The sequence below is a fragment of the Siniperca chuatsi genome, linkage group LG21 (assembly GCF_020085105.1).
Source record: "Siniperca chuatsi isolate FFG_IHB_CAS linkage group LG21, ASM2008510v1, whole genome shotgun sequence".
In the NCBI taxonomy this organism is placed as follows: Eukaryota; Metazoa; Chordata; class Actinopteri; order Centrarchiformes; family Sinipercidae; genus Siniperca; species Siniperca chuatsi.
The window spans coordinates 9,314,970-9,336,992 of record NC_058062.1 but is presented as its reverse complement, the minus strand read 5'-3'; the positions used below and the strand labels follow the sequence as shown (position 1 = coordinate 9,336,992).

General features: G+C 40.2%; 2 protein-coding genes across 3 annotated transcripts in view; one reads left to right on the top strand and one right to left on the bottom strand.

Annotated features, from left to right (window-relative positions):
• Positions 1-22,023, top strand: part of LOC122868551 (dedicator of cytokinesis protein 7-like) — a 28,572-nt gene that overhangs the window by 3,301 nt on the left and 3,248 nt on the right. Inside the window, exons 3-45 of one of the 2 annotated variants that reach the window (XM_044180602.1) lie at positions 79-257; positions 406-474; positions 619-745; positions 1,131-1,343; positions 2,673-2,758; positions 2,871-2,937; positions 3,196-3,345; positions 3,577-3,657; positions 3,890-4,046; positions 4,198-4,328; positions 4,767-4,860; positions 4,995-5,157; positions 7,975-8,092; positions 9,286-9,356; positions 9,470-9,608; positions 9,731-9,832; positions 9,935-10,021; positions 12,066-12,297; positions 13,193-13,357; positions 13,510-13,682; positions 14,400-14,501; positions 14,884-14,970; positions 15,483-15,578; positions 15,763-15,903; positions 16,164-16,277; positions 16,392-16,562; positions 16,673-16,812; positions 16,966-17,135; positions 17,262-17,413; positions 17,695-17,877; positions 18,280-18,406; positions 18,515-18,599; positions 18,789-18,885; positions 19,016-19,150; positions 19,432-19,584; positions 19,744-19,902; positions 19,995-20,095; positions 20,193-20,385; positions 20,572-20,715; positions 20,857-20,988; positions 21,110-21,124; positions 21,658-21,783; positions 21,872-21,961. In XM_044180602.1, the coding sequence (XP_044036537.1) occupies positions 79-257; positions 406-474; positions 619-745; positions 1,131-1,343; positions 2,673-2,758; positions 2,871-2,937; positions 3,196-3,345; positions 3,577-3,657; positions 3,890-4,046; positions 4,198-4,328; positions 4,767-4,860; positions 4,995-5,157; positions 7,975-8,092; positions 9,286-9,356; positions 9,470-9,608; positions 9,731-9,832; positions 9,935-10,021; positions 12,066-12,297; positions 13,193-13,357; positions 13,510-13,682; positions 14,400-14,501; positions 14,884-14,970; positions 15,483-15,578; positions 15,763-15,903; positions 16,164-16,277; positions 16,392-16,562; positions 16,673-16,812; positions 16,966-17,135; positions 17,262-17,413; positions 17,695-17,877; positions 18,280-18,406; positions 18,515-18,599; positions 18,789-18,885; positions 19,016-19,150; positions 19,432-19,584; positions 19,744-19,902; positions 19,995-20,095; positions 20,193-20,385; positions 20,572-20,715; positions 20,857-20,988; positions 21,110-21,124; positions 21,658-21,783; positions 21,872-21,961 (5,517 nt within the window). The remainder of the gene's footprint in view (positions 1-78; positions 258-405; positions 475-618; positions 746-1,130; positions 1,344-2,672; positions 2,759-2,870; positions 2,938-3,195; positions 3,346-3,576; positions 3,658-3,889; positions 4,047-4,197; positions 4,329-4,766; positions 4,861-4,994; positions 5,158-7,974; positions 8,093-9,285; positions 9,357-9,469; positions 9,609-9,730; positions 9,833-9,934; positions 10,022-12,065; positions 12,298-13,192; positions 13,358-13,509; positions 13,683-14,399; positions 14,502-14,883; positions 14,971-15,482; positions 15,579-15,762; positions 15,904-16,163; positions 16,278-16,391; positions 16,563-16,672; positions 16,813-16,965; positions 17,136-17,261; positions 17,414-17,694; positions 17,878-18,279; positions 18,407-18,514; positions 18,600-18,788; positions 18,886-19,015; positions 19,151-19,431; positions 19,585-19,743; positions 19,903-19,994; positions 20,096-20,192; positions 20,386-20,571; positions 20,716-20,856; positions 20,989-21,109; positions 21,125-21,657; positions 21,784-21,871; positions 21,962-22,023) is intronic. The other variant, XM_044180603.1, reaches the window with a different exon arrangement.
• On the bottom strand, positions 5,301-7,935 carry angptl8 (angiopoietin like 8). Its single transcript, XM_044180605.1, has 4 exons — positions 6,785-7,935; positions 6,168-6,317; positions 5,853-5,963; positions 5,301-5,763 (listed from the first exon to the last, which is right to left on the bottom strand). The coding sequence occupies exons 1-4, from the start codon at positions 7,094-7,096 to the stop codon at positions 5,746-5,748; spliced, it is 591 nt and encodes a 196-aa protein (XP_044036540.1). The 5' UTR covers positions 7,097-7,935; the 3' UTR covers positions 5,301-5,745.

Sequence of the window (22,023 nt, the reverse complement as noted above, 5' to 3'; positions counted from 1 at the left end):
TCCTACTCTACTGCACCTTGAAAGTCACTCTGATCCTGCTGATTATCTTGTACATAATAGTCTAATGTTGATTGACAGTTGCCCCTGACGGAGGTGGTTGAGCCAGTGGACTATGAGGAGTATGTGAGCAGTCACGCTCCTGGGGTGGAGCCCGGCCCCCTCAGACAGCTAATGGAGTTCCCCCAGGATGACCTGGAGCTCCTCCACTTGGACAAAGAGTGCATTACTCTGGAACCCCCACTGCCTGAGGAGGAAGAGTGAGTCCAACTGCTAATGGCCAACACAACCCACATACTATAATGTTACTGTAACAGAGGACAAACAACTCTACAGATAGGAACAAAACCTTTGTCTCTGATACACTGAACAAACACACCTCAATTATTCATGTGTTTTTCAATGTAGTTCACTGGATGCCAGAGTGAGAGATGCCTTGGCAGTCTACACAGACGACTGGCTCGTCATTCAAAGAAAGTAAGTCGTGTTAGTTGTGGTACCAGTTGAATTAACCTATAGTACATGTTTCATCTACTATTTAATAATGTGCACCACTTTTCCCTGTTCACTTGGTTGACAGTTACATTATTACTGGGACAACGTTTTTCTTTTTTCTTACAGATATCAGCGCTACAGCACCACATACACCCCTCACAACTCTGAGCGACAGAGGGAGAGGCAGCGAGGGCTGGTCAAACAGACCTTTGAATTGGATGAGTCTGCTGCTGCTGAGCGCCAGGACGACCAGGTAAGTGATGGTGATGTTCAAAGGACAGTGACCTTTCAGTCATTTTAGGTTCATTTAAACAAATTTCATTGATCTACTGTATATACAGTGTTGCCAGGAGTAAAAGCTTTATCACGCTCCTGAAACTCCCATCATATAATAACCTGGACAAAGACATGGAGAGAATAGCCAGCCAATGCAGCTTGTGTCTCATTAGCGAGTTGATCATATGGAGAATGATTAATGGATAAATGGATATACCTTGTCTATTATCCAGTCTACATATGAATCATATTAAATGGGTAACAGTAATAAGGTAATGGGATCTCCTTTCTTTCTCAAACATCTGCAGTCAGCATTTAAAAGAAATGATCTCACCTCTCCGTCTCACTCTTGTGTGCTTCAGGATGACGCAAACCGGCGTTCAGTCAGCCTTGATGAGACTCCACGGGGCAGCTGGGCCTCCAGTATCTTTGACCTGAAGAACTCCTCCCCAGACGCTCTCCTGCCCTCTGTACTGGAACATACAGCTGCAGAGGACATGGATCACCGCAATACTGAGGCACGCCTGCAGGGGCGCCACAGTGACCTGCTGGGCATGTATCCTCCTCCTGATGAGGTTCGTATTAAACCATCCTGTGTCTGCCTCTTGCGGAACAGCTGATATTAAAGTAAAAAAATAGTGACTTTATCATATATATATATATATATATATATATATATATATATATATATATATATATATATATATAACAATGATTTGTTATATATATATATATATATATATATATATATAACAATGATTTGTTATATATATATATATATATATATATATATATATATATATATATATATATATATATATATAAACAATGATTTGTTATATATATATATATATATATATATATATATATATATATATATATATATAACAATGATTTGTTATATATATATATATATATATATATATATATATAAACAATGATTTGTTTTAAACCAATTAAAGAACAACTTAGTAGTTTGCGTTTGCAGCAGTGTGTTTTCAGCATGGCTGAACTAGAGGTGCATAGTACACGTATGAACGGATCTTTATCAAAAAATCTACAAAGGGAACTGACTATACTGAATCACTACTGTCACTAACCAAATCAGTAGCTTGTAGCAGTGGAGCTCCCGTCACTGGTGACTGAGAGCACCGTTGTCAGCTCAGCTGTGATACAGAGAATGTTACATCCTTGTTTATTAAAAGACAGCGAGAGCCAAAGAAACAATCATAATGTGATAACTGTGTTGTGATTAATAGGCTGAGCTATTATCCTTATGTGCAGTGCTTGTATAGTCTAGTTTTGTATTGAAGTGAACGTGACAGCTTGACTAGCAACAGCACTGAACAATTCAATTACCGACGTACATACTTAAGTGCATTTGAACATTGATGTGAGCTCTTAGCTTAGGGAAAAAAGTCATCCAACTACATAGTCAGTGACTACAAATCTTAGAACGGAACTGAACAAAGTGATTCGTGATTTCCACCTCTAAGCTGAACAAAGTAAGTTTACAGAGTTTACAACGAAGGCCACACAGATTGGTTGCAACCTAATCACTACTTAAAACTGCAACCAGCAGAACACTCGGTTGGAAATGTTGGTAAATGTAGTTGCCATTTGTTCAGAATAACATTACTGAATGTTCCCATAAAGTGAATGCCCATAATGTCTGCAAATCCAGCCACTTCTAGAGAACTGTTTGCTTTTCTTTCTTCTGTGTTCTACTTTTCTCGCTCCGTCCTTCTTTCTTTATATCTGTGCACACACTGTGACTTTGTTTGCCGCTACGTTGCCATAACATCTGTGTAAATGTTACGCTTGTGTGTGTGTGTGTGTGTGTGTGTGTGTGTGTGTGTGTGTGTGTGTGTGTGTGTTGTACATGGCTTTGTTGTCTGTGGCAGGATGAAGCAGTAGAGAGATGCTCTGTCATCGAAGTCCCCAAGGAACATTGTGGCCAGAGGATCATGGTCAAGTGTCTGTCTCTGAAGTGGGTAACATTTGGTATATAAATGACATTTATGTCTTCATGCTTTGATTCATTATTAAAAATACCTGTGATGCTCTCCATATTTAACAGCTATATTTTGTGTGTTTTTCAGGTTTGAAATAGAAATTGAGCCAATATTTGGAACTCTTGCCCTGTATGATGTCAAGGAAAAGAAAAAGGTATTTTTTTGTTCCAGTAGATCTCTTGTTTCGGTACATTGAGTATTCTTCCAATGACTTTCACTGAAACCACTTACGTAATGCTGAGCTCATGCTTAACTAATTCAATTTCCCTTGTCTCAAAAAGGTCTAAGTGGTCTTGCAGTTGAGATCATTAAGTCAAAACTGAATTAAAATCCTTTGACATGCATTTCCATTATCATCTTTCCTTCCCCTCCCTCTGCTGTTTCCCGCTTATCTCAATCTTCCCTCCAACAGATCTCTGAGAATTTCTACTTCGACCTGAACTCTGATCAGATGAAAGGGCTGCTTAAACCCCACACACCTCACACAGCTATTTCTACACTGGCCCGTTCTGCCATTTTCTCCATCACATACCCTTCCGCCGATATCTTCTTGGTCATTAAGGTACTGAGAGAACCCACTGTTACACAGAAGAATCTTACTTAATTTTAATAGTGTAAAATAATGATTTCTTGGCTAATACAGAAGTTCCCTTTCACTTTTATTTGGCATTTTAAATGCTACTTAAACTTAAATGTATTAAATTTGAATACAAAATGTAAATCAAGTTCAAATATTAGTATGCAATAAAAAAAATTGCTTTAATGTGTTAACAATAGTCTGCATGTATTTCAGCTTGAGAAAGTCCTTCAACAAGGAGATATTGGAGAATGCTGTGAACCCTATATGGTCATGAAAGAATCAGATTCCTCTAAGGTAATGGAGCCAAAAATGTGTTTTTAAACTGTTGCAATGCTCAGGGCCGACAGCCAGCATGCATGTGGGACCCTTTTACTGTCTAGTCACAAGCATTACTCAATTCAGTCTGGGTAGCTGCAATATTTACCATCCTCTTTGGCAGGTCAACTCTGTTGGCCTCTGCAAAAAGCCTTTCTTTGTCTTTTGATTTCTTCATATCTTATCTTATCTACTCTTCTTCCCGCTTCAGCACAAGGAGAAGCTGGAGAAGCTGCGTCTGCAGGCGGAGCAGTCATGTAGCCGTCTTGGCCGTTTTCGCATGCCTTTTGCCTGGACAGCCATTCACCTTCTCAACATCGTCAGCAGTGTGGGAGGTCTGGATCGGTCGGACCCTGACTCTGACTCTGGTACTGCTGACTTCAAACACATCCTCAATTTTATACAGTGTCACACATGCACGTACACAGAGCATTCAACTATTTGCAGTGACAAAAGTATTGCATAAGTAACATTCATGCACATAGCTCTCTAATATTATATGATTTTTCTTCCTGCCAGAGCGAAAAGGTCATGGAACATGGAATGAGAGAAAGAAAAAGGGGTTTGAGCGGATGAGTGTTGGGGATGACATGTGTAACTTTGCCACTTTCCGTCCAGCAACATTGACCGTCACCAACTTCTTCAAACAGGTCAGACTCTGTCTAGTGGTAATGCTTATGACTCATTTAGTAGTTAATGTTACAGTTATTCTGACTGATGTGTGATGTAATGTGGCCAAATGACTAATCATTTTACTGATAAAGCTGAGTGTTGTTACTGTAACAACAAAAAGGGAGGAACCAACTAGTACTAATAATTTCATAACAAATATTAGTTTAGATTTGAGTTTTGACTTACACCACATGTCACTAAAGAGACAGAGGAAATGACAAAAATTAAGATGCATTAAAACTACTTTGGCCATTAACCTGGGAACAAAAATTAAACTTTGCAAAAGGCCTCCTATATCATTAACAATGTATGAATCAAGGATGGATATCTATAACTATATCTGTATATAACTATATTATAATGATATTTTTTGTAATCCCAATACAAACTCTGCTTTTCTGTTTGTGTACATGAAGGAGGGGGACAGACTGAGTGATGAGGACCTCTACAAGTTTCTGGCAGATATGCGCAGACCGTCCTCTGTTCTGCGACGACTGAGGCCTGTCACAGGTAAACGTGATATGCCCACATAGTCAAGATACTTTGTATGAAATTGTCTGAATTCATTTATAAAGGTTTATGGATGATTGTGATTGACAGTTTTTCTGTCTTGTTGTGTATTCATGACTTATTTTGTCCCTCAGCCCAGTTGAAGATTGACATCTCTCCAGCTCCAGACTCGCCTCATTACTGTCTGTCACCAGAGCTGCTTCATGTGAAGCCTTACCCAGACCTGCGTGTTCGCCCAACCAAAGAGGTGCTGGAGTTCCCTGCTCGCTACGTATACACACCGCACACCACCTACAGGTGAGTTTTCACCTATCACAAACACACACACACACACACACACACACACACACATACCTGTAAGGTGACATATAGAAAAACAAAATTCACCCCTTCATTGCATATTGGATACTGATTTTCTGCTACCTTAACTTTAGTCTGTAGTTTTAAACAAAGAGGACAGAATGTTCTGAATTTCCAATTAAAACACATTTTATTGATATAATTATTTTGTAAAATATATAAATAAAAACAAGCTATTATCTTTGCATTTTTTTCTTTACATGTGCTTATGAATAGCACAAGATACTGTTTGGTGAAACAAAATCTTTAATAAGTTAACTTAATTTGAATGGCTCTTTTTTAAAAATGAAGTTTACAAAGTACATCAAAGTCAAGACAAACAAAAGACACAAAAAATGTTACATGAGAAATAGATGAGAGCTGAAACAACAAGGACATAATCACAGGAGTACTAACAAAATATTTTCTGGCCATACGGTAGATACAGTATATAGCATACATAGCAGGGTTGGAAGGGAGTGCACCAACATTACAGAGTTTAGATCTGGATGGACTTGGAGACCTCAGTGATGAATCTTAAAATGACTATGTCATTGCTTCACTCTGGAAGAAGGAAATATAACGTTACATTTATTTAAATGGAAACATCAAAAGTTAAAATGTTCATCAAATGTTTTGAACCAGTGACTTACTATATTCTGCAGTTTGGAAAGCTGCTCATTGTGAGTCTCAATATTCTCTTTTTGGAATTGGGTCAAATGCTGTAAACCTTTCAAGATGTTGGAGTGCTCCTCTGCTCTCTCCTAAAAACAGGAATATAGTTAATGTAACTTATTTACTGTACAGTATGTCAATAAGTCAGTGACTGGTATTTAAATATGTAAAGTTGCCTAGTGCCTTTGCATTAATCAAAAGTGACTGTTGGCCGTCTGGTGCTGAATCAACACTCAGTAAGGGCTGTTTCTTCTATCTGTAAATTGTAACTATAGAGAGGTTTTCCTCTTTACCTGCAGCTGTTTGATGTTGGTGGGTACAGAGTTGTTGAGATACATCTCCAACCTCTTCACTTTTGTTTTCAGCTCCACCTCTTCCTTCTCCATGCTGGCCAGCCAGTCTTTAGTCATCTTGGTCTGAGCCTGTTGCTTGGCCATCTGGGCCTGTCAAAAGAGCATCTGCCCATATCATCCTCTTCCCCAACAATGATCCCAGTGCAGCTGGCAGCTGCCTGCCCCGACAGTGTAACATGCAGCTTTCTAATGTCACTCTCACTCAGATAAAAGAGTTAGATTTATCCATACAATAAAATAAAGAATCATATAGTGATAATGGGTCTAACAAAAGTAAGAGTGAGGTGCCCAAGCATGAACAGTTACATAGGGCTTAATGTAGACATAGTATAGGCATTGTTGTGTTTTTTAACATTTTTGTAAATCAGCAAAGAGATGCTTGTTATGTCTCTTAAGCAGTTTATTCTCTCAAGCTCAGAATCACAGAAGTTTTATCTGATGGGGATTTTAGATCTGCAGTTTAATTGTAATTCTCAGTGGTTATCTCTCTTGTAACAACACAACCATTCAACAGCACATGGGGAATTCGTTGTTTACATATTTCTGTGTTTTCTTACCTGTAGCAACTGTATCACTTCTTTCATCTGTTTCTCTACCTCTGCAGCCTGCTCAGTCTGCCTCCCCAGCTTTTGGAGAGTCTCCTCATGGCTCTTCAAAGCCTGGCTGATTTTACCTATCTTTGCCTTAGTTGTTTCATAAACATAGTTGAGGGATTCACTGAACTGTATGACACCAAACATGAGCACGTTCACTTCTTCCTGTGGCGCAGCCTTGTCTTCCATCTTGCCGGTCTTCCTGACCGGAGCTGAATGGATTGCTCCTAAACCCCCGGCCAAACAAAGCAGGCAGAGGCCCCAGATCATCTTCATAATACCAGTCGCTTACAAACTTGCTGTAGTCTAGTTGTCTGTTTCACTCAGTTGTTCAAAGGTTTGTGATTTCCTTTCTAACAATTCAGCTAGTTAAGCAGAAATTTTGTTTTATGTAGAATCTCGCAAATGAGGAAGAAGGCTATAAAGTACCTATTTGTCTATCACAGCTGTGCAGAAGTTAGCATCATCAGAATGATGTGCCTTATATTGGATGTGTACATGCAATACCATGGTAAAACATTAGCTCAGCTGTGGTTCGATCACAGGTCTTTTCTGTGACCTTAGCCTCAGTGAACTTGCCTCGAAGTTTAACCCCTGAGCTACTAATTTTGTCATTTAGGTCACAAACACCTGACATACATAACAATGTATGTAGCACTCTTGTGTTTGACACAGGAAATGTATGAACAGTATCACAACCTGCTCAGTAAATGTTATTTAATGTAATTTTAAAGATATGTGATTTTGTGGTGCGTCGTTGCCTCTTGACAAGTGGAAAAAATCAGCTATTTCAAAATATGAACAACAGTTACCTCTAATATTTGCCTTGGATAGGAGTTAAGGTGACTTTAACCATTCAAATCCAGTACAGGATGACACTCTGTGTACATATGAAAGTTTTGATCTTTTTCTTTGAATATTATATGCTTTTGTGGGTTTCAGGAATGATTGATGCAGAGTGATGTGTGTTATTGTTGACAATTGTGTGAAACCACCTCTCTACGACTAGTATATTATGATTGTGATTGTCATTTAAGTACAATTAACCAACAAACAATGTTCCTTTAACTCCTTCATGGCTTTGCTTTTTTTTAAATTCTGTAGTCATCTTTCGCTCTTTCTCATTCTCTGCCTTGCATAATTTTTCCATTCAGGAACTTGCTCTATGTTTATCCACAAAGTCTGAACTTCAGCAGTCGTCAGGGCTCAGTGAGGAACATTGCTGTGAAGGTTCAGTTCATGGCAGCAGAGGACCCCAGTCAAGCTTTGCCGGTGAGTCACAGTCAAAGATAATCAAATGACCTGACAGTGATGTTCTCAGGAAAATGAAATTTCAGTCAAAAAGAACAGCTTGAGGCAGTGAAATACTATATGAAGTCTTCTTGTAATAATGAACTTCTTCAAAGGGGCATATTTTTCTTTGCCCAGAGGGAAAGAAAGTCTAGTTACATTTGGTGAACTACAGCCAATCTTTCATGTTATAACTCTGATTTAGTTTTGTTTATTGAATATCAAATGGGTGATGCACACTATGCAATACTTGCCTAAAGTGATACTCCACCCAAAATCTACCCTTTGAGTATCAAACACTCACCCCCTGTATGCTTGGAAGGCTACCATTTGTAGTTAGCTCATTTATGGATAGCAGGGCTGTGGTGGTAAGTCAAGGCAGAAAAGGTGTCTTCTCAAACCAGTCCTCCAACATAATCCACTTCTCCTCTGTTGTCCACATACTTAGTATATTCAAAACACAAAATTTTGCCAAAACACCGTTAAATACTCTGCTTAGGTGTTGCATTCTTTTCACAGTCACCTCTACAGGTTTATCTACATATTCAAAATGTTGAAATCAATTTAAATATTGCCCCATGTAAACTGTCTTAATTGTATCTATGCAAATAACATAAGAAGTTAAAATATGCCTATTAATATTGCCTATTAGGTAAGAATTATATCAATGATTTCTAACGTTCTTTAAAGTCCCCTCCACTCAAAAATGTTTTTTGTTTATTGTTACTTCTCTTGGATGTTTGACCTTCACTGTACAGAGTTTAACACTAGAAGGCTGTCTGTCCAGTAGTTAAACATTTTAAATGGACAATATTTCCACATTCATAGATTCATACAATGAAGTAGTAGATGTAATTTTAAGATTTTTTAAGAATGACGTTTTTTGTGTGAAAACCACATCACACAAACCATTATTTCAAGCATATTATATGTCTTAACACCTGTCTGAAGGTTTAGTTTTTTGGCTTTCAGAGCTTTTATAACTCAAATCAGATATGAACACTGTAAAAGTGTGGTTCATTTGCAAAGAACAAGGCTTGCAAATGGACCTGAAAATATATCACATATTGCAATTCTTTAAATGATTGACAAGGCTGCATTTATGATGATTATGTCAAAAGAGTTTCTCCCGTTGGTCAAGGAACAATTATATTTATACTTTGCCATTTGACCAGGTCATCTTTGGGAAGTCAAGTTGTGCTGAGTTCATGAAAGAGGCGTACACTCCTATCATCTATCATAACAAGTAAGGCTCAGTCACCTGTTGACCCTCGCTGTTGACCTTCCTCTGGAGTCTGTCCGACTTTTCTTCTTTCACAGTGTCGTCCTTAAACATTGTGTTTAACTCTTGCTCAAAAGGTCTCCTGAGTTCTATGAGGAAATAAAGATGAAGATTCCTGCCAATCTGACAGACAACCACCATCTGCTGTTCACCTTCCATCACATCAGCTGCCAGCCCAAACAGAACACTCCTCTGGAGACCCCTGTAGGCTACACTGTGAGTACACTTCTTCAGCTGACCCACAGTTAATATTTCCACCCACACACTTACTTGTTTGATAGCTCCTTCTGTTGTCTTGCCATCGGTAAAGGATTGCATGTCTCTCTTTCTGCCTGCAGTGGATCCCTCTGATGCAGCATGGCCGATTACGCACCGGCTCCTTCAGTTTGCCTGTCTCAGTGGAAAAGCCTCCGCCTAGCTATTCTGTACTCACCCCTGACGTGAGTGTGTTTAAACAGATTGTGTGAATATCAGTTTGCCTGCCATCACCTACTTTGTGATGTGACTGAGTGTTAAATGAGTTGGATGTCACTCTGTGGCAGGTTCAGCTCCCGGGCATGAAGTGGGTGGATAATCACAAAGGAGTGTTCAATGTTGAAGTGACTGCAGCCTCCTCGGTTCACACTCAGGTACACAAATATGCTTTTTGAACTGTAGTTTCTGCCTTTCCTTTTTCCTCCTACCTTTGAAAACCCTATTGAAATTAGGTTAGTTGTAATTAATTATTACTAATAGCATCCATAGTTTTCATCTATTGTGAATGTAAATGGCCATAGTTTTAAAACTAACTGGAGTATATTATTGACAATCCTAAAACCCAGAGGTTTTAGGATATATATATATAATTATACACAGTGGTGTGAAAAAGTGTTTGCCCCCTTCCTGATTTCTTATTTTTGTTTGTTATTTTTGTTTGTCACACTTAAATGTTTCAGATCATCAAACAAATTTAAATAGTTAGTCAAAGATAACACAAATAAACACAAATGCAGTTTTTAAATGAAGGTTGTTATTATTAAGGGAAAACAAAATCCAAACCTACATGGCCCTGTGTGAAATAGTAATTGCCCCACCTGTTAAAACACAACTTAACTGTGGTTTATCACACCTGAGTTCAATTTCTCTAGCCACACCCAGGCCTGATTACTGCCACACCTGTTCTCAATCAAGAAATAGAATGTCCTAATAGAATAGGACCTGCCTGACGAAGTGAAGTAGACCAAAAGATCTTCAAAAGCTAGACATCATGCCGAGATCCAAAGAAATTCAGGAACAAATGAGAAAGAAAGTAATTGAGATCTATCAGTCTGGAAAAGGTTATAAAGCCATTTCTAAAGCTTTAGGACTCCAGCGAACCACAGTGAGAGCCATTGTCCACAAATGGCGAAAACATGGAACAGTGGTGAACCTTCCCAGGAGTGGCCGGCCGACCAAAATTACCCCAAGAGCGCAGCGACGACTCATCCAAGAGGTCACAAAAGGACCCCACAACAACATCCAAAGAACTGCAGGCCTCACTTGCCTCAGTTAAGGTCAGTGTTCATGACTCCACCATAAGAAAGAGACTGGGCAAAAATGGCCTGCATGGCAGTGTTCCAAGATGAAAACCACTGCTGAGCAAAAAGAACATTAAGGCACATCTCATTTTTGCCAGAAAACATCTTGATGCTACCCAAGACTTTTGGGAAAATACTCTGTGGACTGATGAGACAAAAGAACTTTTTGGAAGGTGTGTGTCCCATTACATCTGGTGTAAAAGTAACACCGCATTTCAGCAAAAGAACATCATACCAACAGTAAAATATGGTGGTGGTGGTGTGATGGTCTGGGGCTGTTTTGCTGCTTCAGGACCTGGAAGACTTGCTGTGATCAATGGAACCATGAATTCTGCTGTCTACCAAAAACTCCTGAAGGAGAATGTCCGGCCATCTGTTCGTGACCTCAAGCTGAAGCGAACTTGGGTTCTGCAGCAGGACAATGATCCAAAACACACCAGCAAGTGCACCTCTGAATGGCTGAAGAAGAACAAAATGAAGACTTTGGAGTGGCTTAGTCAAAGTCCTGACCTGAATCCTATTGAGATGCTGTGGCATGACCTTAAAAAGACAGTTCATGCTCAAAAACCCTCCAATGTGGCTGAATTACAACAATTATGCAAAGATGAGTGGGCCAAAATTCCTCCACAGCGCTGTAAAAGACTCATTGCAAGTTATCACAAACGCCTGATTGCAGTTGTTGCTGCTAAGTGTGGTCCAACCAGTTATTAGGTTTAGGGGGCAATCACTTTTTCACACAGGGCCATGTAGGTTTGGATTTTGTTTTCCCTTAATAATAATAACCTTCATTTAAAAACGGCATTTTGTGTTTACTTGTGTTATCTTTGACTAATATTTAAATTTGTTTGATTTGAAACATTTAAGTGTGACAAACATGCAAAAAAAAAAAGAAATCAGGAAGGGGGCAAACACTTTTTTACACCACTGTATGTATAGATAGATAGATAGAAAGATAGATCAGCAGTGTATGCATGTAATGAATGAACACTTTACATTCAGAAAATCAGAGAGACCCTCAATCTTGTTTCCAAAGTCTATTGGCTTTTCAAAATTGCTACTAAATTAAAATTCACCTAACTCAAGTGATACTTAATATTCATTCTGTTGTTAACTCTAGGACCCCCACCTGGATAAGTTCTTCACTCTAGTGCATGTTCTGGAGGAGTACTTCTTCCCCTTCCGCCTGAAGGACGTCATCATTACCGAGGCAAACATGGAGGGGGAGCTGAAGGCCAGCATAGCTGCACTGAAAGGGGCTCTGCTGGATACCTGTATCAGGTTCCTGCACCAACTGCTCAACAAGCTCATTCAGCTCATCGTTTACCCACCGGTCATTGCGGGCCAAATTGGTAAGTGAGTTCTGAAGCACAGCTATTTTACATCAATTCTACTTCTGGAGATTTGAAGTGCACTTTTCGGAACAAGGCAAAAATGCTAACTCTGATCATTTGAGTAGATAATGTGATGATGATTAATAATTACTGTTCTTGATGATTTGGGCAATGAAACTGTTTAATTTACTTTATGCATCTTACTGTACATCCAAATATTTATTATTTCCAACTTCAGTAACACACAAGACACATCAGATATGATAGGTCAGAATCAGAATTGAGTTTATTGCCAAGTAGGTTTTCACATACAAAAATTTGCTTTGGTATTTTGGTGCATAACAATAAACATAGTAAGAGAAAATAAAGATTGAAAAATATAAAACAGAAAACTTGACAATGAAAATATTATAAAAAGTACTTTCAATGTATCTGTTTTTAGAATGAAAGCTGTACAGTTTGTGCATTAATGTGCAAAATATTGACTAAGTAATGTGCAAAAATTAACAGTATGAAGGATAAGGAATATGTGCAATGTACAGAGATAATAGTCCAAAAGATATGTGTTAATGTAACACATTGAGACAGATGTGGAGACTGTACGTTAATGTAACATGTAATGTCTATTAGAGGGGATAAGAGTAAGTGTCAGTGGGGGCCCCAGGCCTTGTTGATGAGGCCAGCTGCAGACGGGAAGAAACTATTTTTGTGGCTGCATCCCCATCAGAGATGAGCCCAATGCTGCCAGTATAATACCTGTTTATGTTTTATGTTTAATGTTTTTAATTAGTGAAGCATAAATCATCATAAATCATGCCAATTTAAAATTATAGTCTACAATTATGCTTTATTTTTTTCCAGCCATAGTGTTGAGCTCTGCCTCTTGCTGCTCTCACTCTTCATTTATTTACAGTGAACCTGGGCCGGACTGCCTTCGAAGCTATGGCATTATTGGTCAACCAGATCCATAAGAACCTGGAGGGGAACCAGGACCAGCACGGCCGCAACAACCTGCTGGCGTCCTACATCCACTACTGCTTCCGCCTGCCAACCGCCGAACCTGCACTGCCCCCTACAGGTAAGTCACCAGTCCGAACTGTACAGTCTGTATCTGAGAAGCAGAAAGACAGCCTTTCACTGGACCACTGGCAGTCATTTGATTGGGCACATGGCTGCTGACTTGCTAATAACCCCCATGTGACATCTCTATTCGTTCATCTCAATGAGTAGCTGGCACGCAGTCCTACGAGATGCCTATGCAGTACGCCACTTTATCAAGAGCAACAGCCCGCCCAAGCAGCCTGCACCTGTCCCGCTCCAAGAGTATAAGCAACTCCAACCCGGACCTGGCCAGCACACCAGTTTCTCCTGACGAAGAGGTGCAGAGGATCATAGGGAGCAAGGTGAGTTGTGCTTTGTGTTTTTATTAGAGCTATACAACTATTGCTGTAGTTAGTGTTCATGGAGGTTCTGGAAAAGCCTTTAAGTCATTTTGAAAGTCATGAAAGCAGTTAAATACTTTATATTCAGTTTTAGAGTTCTTAAAATGATGCACCAATGTATTGGCTCCACCTTGTGTGTGCTCATAGGCATTTGTTGTTTGTCTCTTATTTTATTTTGTCTAATGAATCCCCATCTTGTTAGACCTCATTTCTCTCCCCAGTACATAAAAAAGAAACAGCAGCACAAAATGTGTCTATGTTTTTATGGTTTACCCTTGTGCCATATTCCCAATTTCTGTTTATCCACTATCAGTCAGTTATTTTGTTGTAATGACAGTGTCTCGACTCTTCACAGCCGATTTATTGAAGCTCAGGTTGACTGACAACTCTGTGCCAACAGTTAATGATGCTGCTTATCTCAACAATGCAGTTATGCTTTGTGCCTCTGTCCCGTGTGTTTCATACAGTACCTCCAGCCCTTCCTTTGTTCTCCCCTCTCCTGCTTTCTTTGTTGATTGACGCTTCACTTTTCTTCACGTCCCTTACTTTTGTTTCTTCCCAGTTTTATCCTTCAAATAATCTCTTGTATGGTAATTACCTTCCCTTTACTCATTGTGCCCTTGCCTCTTGCCACACTATGTGTGTGTATGTGTGTGTGTGTCTGGTGGCTTATGGCAGGGCATTGACCGCTCCCACTCCTGGGTAAACTCTGCTTATGCCCCTGGGGGCTCCAGATCTGTGCTACGCCGGAACCCCAACTCCAGCTGTGAGCTCAAGCAGGTGCCAAATCCCTCCTCCTCCTCCTCACCTTCACCTCCTCACCACCTCCATCCTGAACCATATCTAATCCACTCGCTTGGGTCATTTTCTACCTCAAATCTCAGGGGTTGTATATGTATCTGCTTCTGTCTGCCTCTCACTCTGCTAACCATGTCCTACCTGTCACACCTTTTTATCCACGACTACACCTTGTCCGTCTTTCACAATTCATCCTCTCACTGTTTGAGAAACATAATCTCTGCCTGGTGCTCATCACGCCCCTTTCACTCATCAGAGTGCATAGAGAGAAAATTCTCAGCCCACCCATCCATTTCCATGCATCCATTTTCACATCACTTTGTCCTCATCTCTGTATGTTCACCTCACGGTCACTCCATGTCAGGCAAACGACCGCAGCGGCAATCGCATGTCTGCCTTCCTGGACAGCGTGGCCTTGTTTTCAGTTCCAACAAGGCAGATTACCAAGAAGGTAAAACTGACACCTACTATAACAAACTGTAAAAGTCACACTCTTCATAACAAACTAACACATTTTGATGTCCTAACATTCATCAACTTTCAGTGTCATTAACATTCATCACCATTCCTGACATTTTAACAATTGTGTTTTTATGTAAGTTGGTGTGAAATGTGTTTGTTGATACACTGACATTTACTAGTCTACTGTCTGGGTTTGTCTTAAGATTTCATGACTAAATCTGTGGCAGAGTTACTGATTAATGAGTTTAATTTATTTTTACTATCTTTTTAACTTAATAAATCATCACTTGATAATTTAATAAAGCTTAGGTTGTTTAACCTGAATTAGGGACTGAAAAACTATCAAACAATTGCACTGTTATCTTAACAAACCACAGTTACAGCTCACATCTTGAATCTTGTGAAAACAAACACACACCACTTTAATCTTAATAGCTCATCTAGTTTCTAAGATGGTTTCCTCATGTAAGCTAAAATGTGTTTGTGTTGGTTCATATGTAGCTGCTCCATGAGGAGCTGGCATTGCAGTGGGTGGTCAGCACCAGCGCAGTGAGGGAAGCAGCGCTGCAGCAGGCCTGGTTTTTCTTCCAGCTTATGGTGAGTATGCCTTTCTATATTTATATTAATTTTACTACTTTTTAAAGAGTCTAAATCTTAAGAGTCTAAAGAGAATACTACAAACCCTACACTCAAAACACACATACTGTAGGAACCATTATTATAGCATGAAAGGCAACATTTTCATTAAGTGACTATTTTTTCTGATTTGCCTCTCCTCCAGACAAAGAGCATGGCCCATCACTTATTCCTGACCTCGAAATTGGACGTTCCTAGGCGTCAGCGGTTCCCAGATCGCTTTGTGGACGACATCGCTGCACTTGTGTGTGCCATCAGTGCAGATATTGCCAGTCGATACCACAAGGTACACAGCCCACAAAGCTACACATTTTCTTTCAATGAATAAAGTATTGACTAATAAGCCATAGCCCTTATCTTGTACCCAATGCTTGGTCATTATTGGTGTCATTGATTTAAATAACCCAATGTACAGTGATCAAAAAAAAGCCGTAATGTATGTTTTTCTTTTGATATCATATCCCTTTTATCTAATCATATATACTCCCTTTCTTGCCCATTCCCTTCCCCTCTCTCTCTTTATGAATATATATCTCTCTCTCTCAGGATGTGGAGCTTGTAGAGAGGTTAAATAGCAGTCTGGCCTTCTTCCTGAATGACCTGCTGTCTCTCATGGACCGGGGCTTTGTGTTCAACCTCATCCGCTCCTACTACAAACAGGTGTCTATTGCTCCCCTCCCTATTTTCCTAATATCAAACACTTTAAATCCCAATGCTCCCACGCATATTTTAAAACAGCGTTTACTATTTCAAACAAACTTGTGTCTTAAACAGATTGCCAACAAGCTTCACACAGCGCAGAACCCTAGCTCTCTGAATGCCCTGAGGATGGACTTCACTCGTATTGTCTGCAGCCACGAGCACTACGTCATCCTCAACCTGCCATGCTCCACTCTCAGCCCTCCAGCCTCCCCCTCCCCCTCCACCTCCTCCACCACTTCACAGGTACTGGAGCAGGCGGGAAAATAACTGATTTAAATTGCTCATGTATTATTTTCATATTCTTCTATCCTTCTAGCTCATCTTCACCCTCCCATCCTTTGTTGTATGAACAGAGTTCAGCGTTTTCCAGTATGGTGCAAGACCAGGGTGTGGCCACCATGTTTGAGCTCTCCGTCCCTTTTCGCCAGCAGCACTTCCTGTCTGGCCTGCTGCTTACTGAGCTCTCTCTCATCCTTGATCCTGAGGGAGAAGGGTAGGCTCATAATAGTTTCATATATAGGATTGTCATTCAGTTTCCGTATAGGGATCATCAGAGTTTGAACTTTAAAATGAAATACACTATAGCATAGCAAGTACATGTGCACAGTGTGAAACACATATACTTTTTTTTTTTTTTTACCCACAGGGTTTTCTTCCTTCACAAAAAGGCCATTAGTGCTGTTCACTCCCTGCTGTGCAGCCATGACGCAGACCCTCGCTACACTGACCCACAGGTCAGAGCCCACGTCGCTCAGCTCTACCTGCCCCTCATTCCCATCGTCATGGAGTCGTTGCATCATCTCCACGACTTCTCTGGTCAGCTGAATGTATTTGCAACCCACTAATATTGTTATAGCTATCCATCTCCTCCGCACATTTATTTCATTTGCAAAATAGTTTTATTTCCAGTATTATTGCACCTGAGTTCTTATGTCTTTGTAGACTCCTCACCTGCTCGGGTCCGCCATGCCTCAACCCACGCCGACGATGCTGACGCAGACAGCGGCAACACTATCAGTCAGTCTGTTGCCATGGCGATTGCTGGCTCCCCTTTGCCCCATGTCAAAGCCAACCCGTTCGCACTGCCCACAGTGGTGAGCGATAGCAGCAGGGGTCAGGCTGTTCCCCCGTGCCCTACAGAGTGACAGGTCACAGATCTGCCTCTGTGTGGGAGCCTGCTGCCTCAGTTTGACAGACTATCACTCTTCCCTTTCTGTAACTCCACACAAACACATTTTTAAAGCATTTGCATTCTTCTCATGTTGTTCTTCTTTTCTGAAGTACAACTGCTCTTCTTTGTCCTTTTCCTTTATAAATGTCTGTAAACAGCCATTTTGCAAGACTAGCACTGAGTTTGTGTGTTTGTCTTCACCAGTCCGGGCGCCAGTCCAGCTCTCTGTCTGCCGAGTGCAGCAGGACTCTGCTGGTGTGCTTCCTGTGGGTGCTGAAGAATGCAGATGCAGCTCTCCTGGAGCACTGGGTGTCTGATTTGTCTGTACTGCAAATCAACCGCCTGCTGGATCTGCTGCATCTCTGTGTCTCCTGTTTTGAATACAAGGTACAATAACCAGGCCAAAACCAGTCAAAACCAATTTACAGATGCTTAATTTGGACATGGACAGTAGTTGTTTCAAGAAAGTTACATGTCTTCATTATCAGTAGTGTGACATGCTGTAGTTTTGTTTTTCTGAAGTGTTTCTAATGTGATATTACTGACCAGTTACCTTTTTTTTATTACTTTTTATGCTGTTAAGTATTAGTATTTTTTTTGTTTTTAACTGTTGTACATGTATTTAGCGTAATTTGAGTAAATACTGATGTAGCTCCCTCTCACTTTTACTTGAGGTTTTTGATGAATTGACATTTGTTGACCAAACCAAGTATTTCTTTGATAATCTTGTTTTTCCCTGATCTCTTTTGTTGTTTGTCTCTGTCCTGTAATTGTTGATGGCTGTTGTAGGGGAAGAAGTCTCTGGAGAGGATCAACAGCCTCACGTTTAAAAAGTCTCAGGACATGAAGGCCCGGCTGGAGGAGGCCATACTGGGCACCATCGGGGCTCGTCAGGAGATGGTCCGTCGCTGCAGAGGTAAGTAGCACAAGAGTACAGTAATGTGTGTGTGTGTCAGTAGCTGTTTTTGTTTGAGGTGTTTATAAGTTCATGTTCATGGAAATTGTAATTTATTTACTCTTCCAGAAAGGAGTCCCTATGGCAGCCAGGAGAATGTTAGGTGGAGGAAGAATGTCACTCACTGGAGACAAAATACAGACAGAGTCGACAAGTATGTTCTTTACATTAATTACATCAATGCCAGCTAAAAGCAGTCTTACCTGATGTGTGCACATTGTATGGAAAAATGGCTAATTTGTGTATTAGAATTTAAATCATGAACATGGTATAATATGATGTCCTTTCATCTAAATAGTGCTTAAATGTGATACTGATGATTGTGAAATAATCCCTCTTACAGGACTAAAGCTGAGGTGGAGCAGGAGTCTGTGGTGGATGGAAACTTAGCTACTGAGGCCTCTCTGATAGTACTGGACACACTGGAGATTATAGTCAAGGTGAAGCAATGGGAAAATATTACCATATTAGATATCATACCTTTTTGCCAGCTGTTCACACACAGTACTGTCCATTTTATGTAGAATTACCTTGCTGTAATTTGTTGTGGTTCTCTGTCTGTTCTGTCAGACTGTGGTGGCATCAGAGCTAAAGGAAAGTGTTCTGGGTGGAGTTCTTAGAGTCCTCCTCCACAGCATGGCAGGCAACCAGAGCGCCCTCTTCCTGCAGCACTGCTTCACTACACAAAGGGCTCTGGTCTTCAAGGTATATAAGTGAAATTGTTCTGTTATAGTTTTTTTTAACAATCTAATATTAATGCAGCTTGAAATATTGTCACAGTAACTCAACACATGCATTTTTTCTTCTTACTTATAATCACAGGGGAAATAAACAACAAATACATCCATGTGTATATTAACTCATCTTGACTTTGCATCTGTGTTTTATTATTGTATAAAGAACTTCAATTTTTTTAAAAACAAATAGTAAATCATACTTGATATATTTGTGTAAGGAGTATACAAAGTGAGAGAGCGTTTTTGTAGTTCCCAGAGATGCTGTTTGAAGAGGACACAGAGCTTTGTGCAGACCTATGCCTGCGTCTCCTGCGTCACTGCAGCAGTAGTGTCGGCTCTGTCAGAAGTCACGCTTCCGCCTCTCTTTACCTGCTCATGAGGCAGAACTTTGAGATTGGAAATGTAAGTCTAAACACTTTCTTTGCATTGTAGGCCATTTTACAACCAGGTACATGCCAGTAAAACAAAATGGATCTCCAGGACACATACAGGATGTTTGAGGAATAGATACAATATTAATATTTTGAGTCACAATCTGTCCTAATTTTGCTCTTGGACCAGAACTTTGCTCGAGTAAAGATGCAAGTCACCATGTCCCTGTCATCACTGGTGGGAACGTCACAAAACTTCAATGAGGAGCATCTTCGTCGCTCACTCAAGACGATCCTGACGTATGCTGAAGAGGACCTGGAGCTGCGCGACACGCCCTTCCCAGAGCAGGTATGAAACAGCCTCTGTACAAAGTCCCATCTGGAGCTGCTAGAATGGATAAGACTTATCTAATGTTCTGTGTTGCACTTTTGAAACTGCAGGTCCAAGATCTGGTGTTCAACCTGCACATGATTCTTACTGACACTGTTAAGATGAAAGAGCATCAGCAGGATCCAGAGATGCTCATTGACCTAATGTACAGGTACTGTGATGCACATTAATAAGGCCTGCATACAACAATTAAGTGTCACAATTAAAATATCTGATAATCTTTTTTTTTTTTTTTTTTTTTTTTTCAGGATTGCAAAGGGCTACCAGAACTCCCCTGACTTGCGTCTGACGTGGCTCCAGAACATGGCAGGAAAACACTGTGAGAGAGGGAACCATGCTGAAGCTGCTCACTGTCTGGTCCACAGCGCAGCACTTGTGGCCGAATACCTCAACATGCTGGAGGATTGCCGCTACTTGCCAATTGGTTGTGTCACGTTTCAGGTCAGTGCAAGCTGTTTGATTTGGTGACTCATTCTACTTACAAACAATACATGTGGGCAGCAGTATGGCAGAATGAGATAGGAGGTTGTCCCAAAACTGGAGCACCACGACTCAAACCCGTGATTGTTGAAACGAGCAAATATAAAGATTTTATGTTTGTTCTGACTTCTCTGTTTTTTCCCTCAGAATATTTCATCCAATGTATTGGAAGAGTCAGCCGTATCCGATGACGTCCTGTCACCAGAGGAGGAGGGGATTTGTGCTGGGAAGTACTTCAGTGAGTCTGGCCTGGTGGGCCTCCTGGAGCAAGCAGCTGCCTCTTTTAACATGGTACGACTCGTATTCTCCAACCACATGGTGACAGACTGCATGTTAACACAGCACAAGGTTACAGCATTAATGTGGCTGAAGGAGTGTTATGTGATCAGGTGGTATGTGTAAAACTGGCTTTCCATTGTGTTGTAACTCCAGGCTGCCATGTACGAAGCCATAAATGAAGTGTACAAGATTCTGCTGCCGATCCATGAAGCCAACAGGGACTTCAAAAAGTTGGCTACTGTCCACGGGAAGCTGCAGGATGCCTTCAACAAAGTCTACAACCAAGTGAGTTGACAGTTTGATCCTGAAATCACCAGATATTAACTGGGCTGTTAGTGTTGATGAGAGAATGAGCTTTATCCTGGATTCCTCCTTATATATGTCTTTTCTTTTTCAACTTTTCCAGAGTTCAGGATGGGAGGTAACAAGTTAATTTATCATATTGAGTATATTACATTTAAGGTAAAACTAATTCAGCAATTACTTTTATTTTGTATTGACAATGTTTTCTTTCTTCCCCATTGTTTGTTCTCTTCTCCCCTCTTGTGTGAATCACATGCTACTGGTGAGTGATATAAAACTTGCTTTCACAATTTGACATAGTTGAGTCGAACCATTGTTACAAAACAGTTTCCATTCCTGCCTAAATATATATTTTCCCTTTGTCCAACAGTTGCTCTTCTATTACTTAATATTGTGTCATCTTTATACAGTAACAAGAGACCAGTTAGTTTAGCATTTTCATCTGTTTAGCCTTGATGTGTACCTCTTTTAAGAATAAAAGATAGAACAACAAGCGACAAGGTGTAAAATCTCAGAAAAGTTTATCCTAGACTGCTAAAAAAAAGCCACTATGTATTGTTATGTTAAATATAGGTCACATAACCTCCAAGTCAGCTGATTTTAATTCACTCAACCTCTGTACTCTTATTTCATCCTGTCTTTAGTGTTTAGAGAATGTTTGGGACCTACTTCCGGGTTGGTTTCTATGGCTGCCGGTTTGGAGACCTGGATGAACAAGAGTTTGTCTACAAGGAGCCGTCAATCACCAAATTAGCCGAGATCTCCCACAGACTTGAGGCATGTTAACTAATCATGATAGTAATAAAGGTGTCATTGGGGATTTATGAGAAAGGTATTTCTAAAGATGAATCTCTTTGGTGCACAGGAGTTCTACTCAGAGCGGTTTGGGGATGATGTAGTTGAAATTATCAAGGACTCCAACCCAGTGGACAAAAACAAACTGGATCCCAACAAGGTAACATGATATGTAAATACAGTGTGTGACTAATAATATATTAGTACAGATTTTGCAAAAGG

Coding starts and splice junctions, on each gene's coding strand:
- angptl8 (XM_044180605.1), bottom strand. CDS start 7,096: ATGAAGATGATCTGGGGCCTCTGCCTGCTTTGTTTGGCCGGGGGTTTA. Junction 6,318..6,784: donor AAGTGATACAGTTGCTACAG/GTAAGAAAACAC, acceptor CTCTTTTGACAG/GCCCAGATGGCCAAGCAACA. Junction 5,964..6,167: donor CCAACATCAAACAGCTGCAG/GTAAAGAGGAAA, acceptor TCCTGTTTTTAG/GAGAGAGCAGAGGAGCACTC.